The 11275-nt window shown below is 36.4% G+C and overlaps 1 protein-coding gene across 1 annotated transcript; it reads right to left on the bottom strand.

The window, feature by feature from the left end:
- Nucleotides 1–9918: 9918 nt before the first annotated feature.
- Nucleotides 9919–10632, bottom strand: LOC107059615 (uncharacterized). Its single transcript, XM_015306322.1, has 2 exons — nucleotides 10131–10632; nucleotides 9919–10082 (listed from the first exon to the last, which is right to left on the bottom strand). The coding sequence occupies exons 1-2, from the start codon at nucleotides 10630–10632 to the stop codon at nucleotides 9919–9921; spliced, it is 666 nt and encodes a 221-aa protein (XP_015161808.1).
- Nucleotides 10633–11275: the final 643 nt, after the last annotated feature.

Here is an 11275-nt window from a genome sequence, read left to right as displayed (position 1 = left end):
CGCAGGGCGGGTGAGGGGTTGGGGGTCCTCGGAGCACGGCACCCCGGGTCTCGGGGTTCTCTGCATACGGCACCTTAGGGTGGGAGGTCCTTGGGGCATCCTCGGGGCATGGCACCATACGGCGGGGGTAGTAGGGGTCCTCACCTCCTCGGGGAATGACGCATCGGGTAAAGGGGTATGGGGGTTCCTCGGGGTTCGGCACGGCCCCGAGGTGGAGGGGGGGTTGTGCGTCCTCGAGGCATGGGGCGGGGAGCGTGGAATGGAGGGGCCCTCGGGGAGCGACGCCCGGCCGGAGTGGGGTTGGGAGTCCTCGGGGTTCGGTGCCCCGAGCCGTGGAAAGTGGTTATAGGTTTTTTTTTAGTTTATTGATATATTGTGTATTGAAAGACTTCATTTGTAGTGTTTTTCTGTGTAGTGGGGTTTGTGGAGAGTGGCGTGTATGTGGAGCTTACTTCTAACTTGTGAAGTCAGATTAGAGTGGTTGTTTTCGAAAGACAATGACTGAATCAACTTGTAATTCAGAAATTACTTCTCTCAATCTTACATGAGTGCATCTTTTAAGTAGTAATGAACAATTAGTCTGCTCTAATTCGAGTGGTTCTTTGTTTCATCTGTTTCCGAAAGAGAATGAATGAATTCACTTGTAATTCAAAAATTACTTCTGGCAGACTTACATTAGTGCATCTTTTAAGTAGTAATGAACATTTGTTTTGCTTCGATTCGTGTGGTTCTTTGATTCATTTTAAGTTTAAGTTGGTTTGTAGTGGTTTTCGTTATATTTAGTAGAAAGGGACAGTTGCAGAAATATTTCATTAAGATTGTTTGGATAAAATAGTTTCTACAGCCCTTTTAGTTCTTGATTGTTACTTTATCAATTGAATTGAGTAATTTATATGGTCTCTGGTTTCAATAGAAAGGACTCAATCTTAATGAGTCAACCATTATATTCTACTTGCAAATCTTTCTTTAATTGATTTTAATAGAAATTGAACAAAGACAATTTGACAATTTAAGTTGGTGGAAGACAAAATGGATTGATATGTCCTACTTTACAAAAGATGGGTCGAAACCTTTTAGCCATTCTTGTGTCTACTGTTGCTTCTGAATCGACATATAGCACTAGTGGGAGGTTGATTAGTCCAAATCACAGTAGAATCCATCCTACTAGTCTGGAAGCTCTGTTGTGTGCTCGCACTTGGTTATGGAATGAAATAAATGGTAACTAACTTTTCAATGACTTGTTATTTACTAAATTTTCAGTTCTTAGTACTTTAGACTGATATGATGTTGTGGCGAGTTGTTTTGTTTTATTTCATCAATTCAATTAATGTCTTCTCAAGGGACCATCATGTAATTGATTCAATTGTTATACCATTTACATATACTTGGGTTGTTCGGCATTCTAGAGTAATAAGGAACTGATTTGCCGCATTAATGTCCTCTTAATATGTTTTATGCCTTCTTATCGTAGGAGTTCAGCTTTATGAAACCTTCTGGACCTTGCTTGTTATCGTACATCCACAGCTGTTTCACAATGTGATACAACTCGAAAACTTGTGTCTCTGTCTTGGGCATTGCGGGTTGACCAAAAATGGCTTGAAGTTGAGGTGAAACACCACAAACCACCGCTCCTTTTTGTTCCAGAAGTAGCACCGGACAAAACAAAAATTGAATCAAATACAGGAAGCCTTGTGACTCCTAGTTGTCTTACATGAGAAGGTTAAAAAATGGCTACTCTATGTTTTAAGGAGGGACAATCCTTAAAAAACAGAAAAAAAAACCTAAGCCCTAAACCATAAACCTATAAAACCCTAAAAACCTTAACCTAAAAAACTCAAAGTCGTAAACCCTAAAAACCTAGATAAAACCCTTAACCCAAAACCCTAAACCTAAAAAAAACTTAAGCCTTAAACCTTAACCTAAATCCCTAAATCCTAAACCTAAAACACTAAGAAACCCTAAACCCTAAACCTTAAAAAACCCTAAATCCTATCAACCCTAATATAAACCCTAAAAAGCGTTAAAAACCCCTACAAAACCCTAAATTCTAACCTAAAATTCTAAATCCTAAACCTAAAACCTTATGAAACTCTAAACCCTAAACCTTAAGAAACCCTAAATCCTATAAACCCTAAAATAAACCTTAAAAACCATTTAAAATCCCTACAAAACCCTAAGCTCTAAACCATAAACCCTAAAAAATCCTAACAAACATCTAACCTTTAAACACCCTAAAAAACCCCAAAAACCCTAAACCTAAATAACTCTAAGCTCTAAACCCTATAAAGCCCTAAATTGTATATGCTAGACCCTAAAAACACAAAAAAACCATAAGTCCTAAACCATAAACCTATAAAACCCTAAAAAACCTTAACTTTAAAAACCCAAAGCCCTAAACCCTAAAAACGTAGATAAAGCCCTTAACCTAAAACCCTAAACCTAAAAAAGCCCTAGTTTTTTTACAAATACTAAAGAATATGAGCACCAAGCTGCACAGTATCATCTCGGATACACATTGAAAACTATGGAAATCTGTTGTATTTGTGGATGTTGGTTGCGCCTTTCTTTCCCTTGGAGGATGTAGTAATGTTACTACCATAACTCGATTGTTTAGAGCTATGTGGTCTGTTGGGGAATAAAAATGGATCCACATTTTAAATTTTAATTTTAGAAAAAGCATTTGTAATTAATTACTTAGTTTAAATTAATTTTAAGAAGTGTTAAAGAAAAATTTGTGAAAATAATTAATAAAAAATTTAATTAATGACGTGGTGTTGACATGACTATGATGTGGCAAGTGAGAGTGGTATAATAATCTTAGGGTGGTTTTTAATTCACTTCAAAAATATTAAGGGGGGTATTTAAATGCCCATGTAGTTTAAGTACTAAAATAAGTTATCCAACCAAGTTCAAGGGTTTTTTTTATATGTATTTTCTCTTTCTAAAATCGCTGGATGGAATATCTCTTATATGACTATTATAGATTATTCACTTTGAGATAATATTTTACAAAAAAAGTATGGTTAGAAGTACATGAAACATAATGTTTTTCAGGTTTTATCTATATATGTTTATCCGAAAAAGTCCAGTTGAATTGATACGTGAGGTTTAAAGGAAAAGAAGTATCATTCCGATCGAGAAAAATCAATTGCAAATACATTCAAATAAAGAGACAAAAAGTATTATTATCAAAGATGTTTTATTAATTCGTTACTCAGAGACACGTTTTAAGGTTAGAACGCTACTAAGAGTAACAACTTAATTTTTTTGTGTATTAGCCCAAGGATCGGGCGCCTCGGAGTACCCAAACTTTCTTTCTAAAAAAACTTTATGAGGACCTCCGCAATGAGTAAGGGAACCATCACGTATACTCACACCATTTTTAACATTAATTTCCTCATGTACATGCCCTTTTCTAGGAATAACGCAAATTCCACAATTATTCGTGTGTAGCTCATGGATCTAGCGCCTCAGAGCACTCAATGTTTTTTGAAAAACCTTTATCAGGACTTCCGTAATGAGTTGGGGAACCACCATGTATACTCACACCATTTTAATGCCTATATTCACACTTACATGCCTTTTTTAGAAATAGTAAAATTTTCAATTTTCCATGTGTATTAGCCCATGGATTTAACGTGTCAGAGAATCCAAAAAAAAATTCAGAAAAAACTTTTTCAGGACTTCCGTAATGAGTTGGTGAATCACCACTTATACTCACCATTTTTAACTCCTACTTCCGCATTTACATGCCCCTTTTTAGGAATTGCACAAATTCATCGATTTCATGTGTTACCATGGATCGGGCGCCTCAAAGCACACAAATTTTTTTTTCTGAAAAACTTTAACAAAACCTCTATAATGAATTGAGGAACCTACACAAATTCCTTGATTTTTTGTGTGTATTAGCCGATGGATCTGGCACCTCGGAGCACCCAATTTTTTCTCCTCATAATCGATAAGAACCCATCATATTAAATAAAACCCTAATTTCAATTGGAGATTTTAAGTTGTAAAATTGGAGAATTTCGGATCCCTATGGAGGAAAGGACTCCAAATATTATCATACCTTGATGTTTAAAGCCCAGTAAATTTGGAGACTTGATCTTGAAACCCTAGTCTTCTTCTTCAAGCTATAAAGAGATAAATTTTTGGGAAGAACTTGATCAACTTTTGGAAAATTAGGAAAATGAGTTCAATTGGGTAATTTAGAAGCTTCTACAATCTGCAAGTGGGACCCGTAGATACAGGCAGCAGCCCAAAAAACTGCATTTTCCCAATTCGAGGTGTTACAATATCTCCTCCTTGAAAACATTCGTCCTTGAACGGAACTCAAGACATTAGAAGAAGTATAGGGAGAAAACCTAACAACCCAACATGAATGCAATCACATAAATGCACATATTCGAAGAGGAAAAGTTGACTCCAAGATGAATCATATTCACAACATCATTTCATAAGGCTATATGCAACTCATACTCAAGTGCACGTAAACATGGAGAAATCAATCAAGTTAACTCATTTTCTCAAAAATCTAGTTTTCATGAGCATGCATGCTTAAAGAATTATGAGAATGATTAAGACATAAGGATGGACCATGAGGAACGAAATACCTCAAGCTAGAGTGGGGTCGGAGGGAAAGAGATGAGGATAAAATGACTTCATATATTGGCCCAGGCCCCCCCAACTTTCACCCTCAACTAACTGATTTCACCAAAGAACCTTCATGGAAGTAACTTCCTCATTTCTCAACTTCTCAACTTCTTAACTTGCCTGTCCAAAATCTCAATCAAAGCTTCTTCATAAGAAAGATTCTTCTTAAATCCCAAACCTTTCAAGGGAACAATGGATGTCAGATCTCCAAGACATTTCTTGAATAACGAGACGTGGAAAACTGGATGAACCAATGTCAAATCATTAGGCAAATCATGTTCATAAGAAACTTTACCAAAACACTTCAAAATTTGATATGAGCCCACATAACGGGGACTAAGCTTCCCTTTCTTTCCAAACCTCATCACACCCTTCATGGTTGAGAATTTCAAGTAAACCCACTGATGGCCTCTCCTTCTAACATCGGCATAGGACTATTGTCGACTTTGACTTGTTCTCATACTTTCTTTGATAAGTTGAAATTTCTTCTTAGCCTCATATATTAACTCAGGACCTATCAAGGCAACTTCACCAACTTCAAACCGACCTATAGGAGATCTAAACCTTTTACCGTAAAGCGCCTTAAATAGTGCCAGACCAATGTTGTGGATTGATAGGTAATATTGTAAGCAGACTCAATTTAAGGCAAATGATCATCCCAATTACCCTTAAAGTCAATCACACAAGATCTCAACATATCTTCCAAAGTTTGGATAGTACGCGAGATAAATTGTGTACCATGATTGGAGATAATGGATAAGGGAACTCCATGCAACCTAACAATTTCTCTCAAGTACAACTTAGCATAGTCCTTTGCCGAATAAGAAACCTTGACAGGAATGAAATTGCCGATTTCGTTATACGATCCACAATAACCCAAATTGAGTCATGTTGTTGTTGGGTGCGGGGTAAGCCAACAATAAAAATGCATATTAAAAGCTTCCCACTTCCAAGTAGGAATACTAATATCTTGGGATAGACCTCCCGTCTTTTGAAGTTCAACTTTCACTTATAGAGAATTAGGATATTTTGACACAAATTCCATAATATCCTTCTTCGTCCCATTCCACCAATACACCTCTACAAGTCATAGTACATCTTGGTAGTTCTAGGGTGAATGAAATATCGAGAACTATAGACTTCTGATAAGATCTACTCCCTTAAATCATCAACATTGGGAACACACAAACGACCTTGACACCGAAGCACACCATCTCCCCCTTGGGAGAAATCAATGGATTTCTCAAGCACCGCTTCCTTTCATTTAACCAAAGTTGGATCAAGACCTTGCTTGGTTTTTATATCTAACAGAAAAGACGATTTTGAATCATTATGTACCATAACACCGCCTTTGGTAGAGTCAACCAACCGAACACCCAATAGGGCCAATCTATGAATATCTCTAACAAGTTCCTTCTTACCATCCTCAAGATGAGCAACACTAACCATTGATAGCTGACTGAGAGCATTCGCCACCACGTTCGTCTTGCCAAGGTGATAAAGGACACTCATATCATAATCCTTTAGTAACTCAAGTCACCTCATTTGGCGACGATTTAGATCTTTCTACTTGAACAAATATTGCAAACTTTCGTGGTTGGTAAATACATCAACATGAACACCATATAAGTAATTCCTCCAAATCTTAAGGCAAAAACAACTGCTGCTAGTTCCGAATCATAGGTGGGGTAGTTTTTTTCATGAATCTTAAGTTTCCGTGAAGCATAAGAAATAACTTTTTCAATTTGTATAATAACATACCCTAGACCAACTCCTGAAGCATCACAATAAATAACAAATCCATTGGATCCTTTCGATAAAGTCAACACCACAGTAGAGGTACGCCTATCTTTCAATTCTTGAAAAATCTTTTCACATGCTTCAGACCATACAAACTTAACCTTTTTTTTTTGGGTCAATGTCGTCAATGGAGAGACAGTTGAAGAAAACCCTTCAAAAAACCTTCTATAGTAATAGAAACTTTGAATATCTTAAGTGGATAGAGGTCTAGGCAACTCTTAACCAAGAAAAGCCACAAATCTAAACAAAAATTCACATTTTCTAAACTTTGCAAAGAGTTTTTGGTCCTTGAGAACTTACAACACTATCCTCAAATGATCGGTATGCACATCCTCACTCCTGGAGTAAATCAAGATATTGTTGATGAACACACTCACAAACATGTCAAGTTATTATCTATGCACCCTATTCAAGAAATTCATAAAGGTGGAAGGAGCATTAGTCAAGCCAAAGGATAATACCAAAAACTCATAATGACCATACCGAGCTCGAATAGCCATTTTCAAAATGTCATCTTCTTTCATCCTCAATTGGTGATAACCCGACTGGAGGTCAATCTTAGAAAAGTAACTTTCCTTTTGTAGTTGATCAAACAAATCACTATCCTTAGGAGAGGATATTTAATATTAATGGTAACCTTGTCCAATTGGTGACCGTCAATAGATATACGAAGTGAACCATCTTTCTTTGGAACAAACAAAACTGGAGCACCCAATGGAGAGATACTTGATCGGATGAAACCCTTATCCAACAAATCTTTCAATTGCAATTTTAACTCTTTAAGTTCTTTCGAGTCCATATGATAAAGAGGAATAGATTTAGGTTTCGTATCTTGGAGAAGGTCCATACCGAAATTTGTTTCCCTTTCGGGAGGAACACCGATTAAATCATCGGGAAGCACTTCCCTAAACTCATTCACAACGGGGACTGAATCAAGAGTAGGGGTTTCAGAATCCATACCCTAACCCAAACAAGATGATACATACAACCCTTAGAAATCATTTTTCTAGTTATAAGACAAGAGACAAACTGACTTTTAGGCATATAATTTCCCTCTTTCCACTCTAGGATGGGTTCATTTGGAAACTGAAACTTGACTACTCAGGTTCTACAATTAATAGAAGCATAACATGAATGTAGTCAATCCATACCAAGAATAACATCAAAATCTAACATATTAAATTAGACAGATTGTACTGGTCAATCGTCGATGGGTTATTGGGACCTTAAAATTGACCCATTTTCGATGGATTCCATGTACGGTTCATAGGACTTTTTACGATCCGTACATGCAATCCGTAGTACCCAACTTTGAGTTTTAAAATTTAATTAACTCTAGGGTAACCTACGAGACCTACCCACGACTTGTCAGAAGAACGACAGACCATCCTGTCAAACCGAAAAAGGGTATTGGGACTTTTTTTGAACATTTCATTTCCCTGTACCTATGGTTGCCACCTATGGCCCATAGAAGCTTCTACGGTCCGTAAGTGGGACCCAGATATACACACACCAGCCCAAAAAAATTGCATTTTCCAAATTCGAGGTGTTACCATATGAAAATTCTTCTATTTTGGTTTGACACAATTGAGTTGGGAGTTCCGAATCATCATGTTGGAGATGGGTAATATTTTGAAAACAGTCTCTCAAATTCCACAAGGACGGAGTAAGGTATGCATACACTCTACCCCCCCTAGATCCCACTTGTAGGATTACACAAGGTATGTTGTTGTTAAACTTTTTATGGTTTAGAATTTTCATACTCTCGGCCTTAGATAATAATATTTTATGAAGCTTTTAATGCTTTCTGTTGAAGTTGATTTTTTTTACTCTAGCTATGTTGAAGTTTTTAATGGCTTTGCTTACTACTCCCTCTGTCCCAATTATGTGGAATCCTTTCCTTTTATGATTGTTCCATGAAGAATGTTACATTTTTAATTAGAAATAACATAACTTTCGAATTTCACTTACTCTTAGTGAAATGATTTAAAGACACAAATATCTAAGGTTTTTTCTTTTATAAAAAAAATGCATTTTAAAAGTCTTCATTTTTTTCTTAAACTTTGTGTCAACTCAAAAACGTTGGCCACATAAATTGGGCCGGTGAGAACAATTCTTTTTTGTATGTGATCCTTCTTTATTTGTATGGTTATTCAACTGGTAGATGGGGGGTTATTTATTCGTACGTGGTCCTTTTATTTGTTGTATGTTGTTATGTCCAATATCTTTTTTCAATAATAGTGTTGTCCATAAGAACTTGCACAAACTCCGACTAATGCCATAGAATATTTAACACCTCCCACCAACAGCTAACTCTGCCACCAAGGCTAAGAAAATTAGGAAGAAATCACCTAGTGTTTTTGTCTTTGCTTCGATTTGTATTTTTTATTGATCGTGGTGTAGAAACTAACTTTTGTGCACCTTGACTTATTCCACGGGGTACCTACCACACCTCCCACTAGCAACGAGGTCTCTGTTGAGATTTAGGTTACAAATTCAATGGGGGTACCTACACCTCCCAGTAGAAAGAAGGTATCAATTGAGATTTGAACCTAAGACTTCATAATTCCAATATATTTTTATGTACGTATATCTCTAGTGTGGTCCATATTTTCATTCTTTTATGGATTGCATATGTTAGTTTCAGAAGAATGAATGAAAAGGCAAACTTGATTTTAAATTATGGAGTATTAGGGTCCGAAAATCTTAATTCATATGTATTAAAAGATTTTTTTTAATCAAGTTGGCCAAGAGTGACCATATATAGAAACAAAAGGAATTACAAAAATGGTTCAGGCCCAAAATTCCCCAAAATAAAATCAAATACGGAAAGATAAAGAGGAAATAAACCTAATTCCTAGACCAAAATGGAAACAAATTCATCTTTAATTTCACCGACATCTGAGAAATTTCAGAGAATTCATCGACCCTCCGCTTTCGCCGTCTTCTCCGAACATTATTTTTAAGATCTCAACCTTTGTATTAGTAGGAGTCATGGTAAAGGAAGAACAATTGAAAGCTACGTTCTTCTTACCAAGAATGAGATCCAAGAAAAGAAACCAAGCTTGGATACACTACACATCAGATAATGAAACCTCTCACTAGCGTCATATAATCTTGTCCGGTGAAGATCTCTTCAACTTGATTCAGTTAAGATAATCTCCTATAAGTTGAATGTAGCTATTCTTTACCTCTCCTTATTTGTGAATTTTGTTGTAGTGTTTAAACACCATCAGTCTGGTTTGATGTCCTGTACCCCTACTGGGAATTACTCAACAGATTCATTCATACCCTCTCCTAGATAAGTAATTGCTTCTTCCATTTCTTACCTTTCACAATTGTAAATCCCCTAATTCGATAATAATCCGACAGGTTGAGCTCCAATGGAGCTATTACCACTTTCAAAACTCAGTCAAATTAAGGTCCATACAATTCTATATGGTTAAGTGTCTTGATGTCGTTTGCTTATCTTACTTTCTTTGTAACAACATGAGTTTTTACCCCTTTATTACCATACAAGACAAATAATTTGTTTTGGACTTTAGAAACTTGATGTGCATCTAAAATTAGCCGTGCTTTCCCCTCTCTTAGGACCTCCTGAAATGATTCAAATACTTTATCTTTTATTCCTGCAAAAAAGAAAATTATATTAGTGAAAAAATCAACAACTTTGTTACCCTCCGTCAACACATGCTTCACCTCCACATGTTCATTCCTCATCAACCACCTAATCTTCGTAATGAGAGGACAAATGCACCAAGGGACATCCCATGATCCTTCAAAAATCTTTGATAGAATATGAGAGTCAATCTCCATACTAACAGGAATCAATTGATTTTCTAAATAGTAGAGAAGCCCTTTTTGCAATGCCATAGCCTCTGCTTCAAGGATAGTTTTTACTCCCAAAAAATGAGATGCAACAAATATGAAATCACCTTTCCAATCCCTAAAATAGAAACCACCAACACTAGGGCCTGGGTTTCCTTTAGAAGCTCCATTTGTGTTAGACTTGTAGAATCCTGCATTGGGGGCCTTCCAATAGATCACCCTTAAAACAATACATGGTTTATACCCCTCTAGGGATCTAACTAGGCATGGCCACTTTTCTGGGACATTTCTAGGCCAAGGGTATCTTACAATAGCTATTCTATGAATATTTCTATCTATTTCAGCCACCATTTTATCAAGTGTCATCTTATCCCCATGTTTCAGTTTATTCTTCCTTATTCACATTTCCTATAAGATCAAACAGGGGATAGCATTAAATAGAGGCTTCAATTTAGAGATACAATCTGCATTCCACCATTTGTAAATTGTGTCCTGAAGTTGTATAAATGGCCCCTCCACTCCAACAACACTAGCAAGCATTCCCCACAACTTCTTGGCATTTGTACATACTACAAAGAGATTTTGATAGCTTTCATTAATCATAATATTACAAAAACAAGAATGCACCTCCTCTTCAATACCTATGCTAATTAGGAATTATACTATAGAAATTCTCCTATCGATTAACCTCCCGAGAAAGAAAGAGATCTTGAACGGAACTCCTTTCTCCCATACTTTTAAAAAATCTTCTTGTATAACCCCAAATGTCCTTATAACATTCCATTCTGACTTGATGGAAACTTGCCAGTGACTTCTAGCATCTAGTATGGATGGTCCTTTTCTTCAGATTATTGTACAATGCTAACCTTTCTATTAATGTTTTTCAACCACAGCTTCAGGGAATAAATGTTTTAGTAACTCTTCATTCCAGGTTCCTCCTTCCATTAGTGTATTAATATCCTGAATTCATTTCTATAGCAAACAAGTAGATATT

The sequence above is a fragment of the Solanum tuberosum genome, unplaced genomic scaffold (genome assembly GCF_000226075.1).
Source record: "Solanum tuberosum cultivar DM 1-3 516 R44 unplaced genomic scaffold, SolTub_3.0 scf00028, whole genome shotgun sequence".
In the NCBI taxonomy this organism is placed as follows: Eukaryota; Viridiplantae; Streptophyta; class Magnoliopsida; order Solanales; family Solanaceae; genus Solanum; species Solanum tuberosum.
The sequence above is the reverse complement of the archived record's forward strand: the minus strand, read 5'-3'. Positions and strand labels throughout refer to the sequence as shown.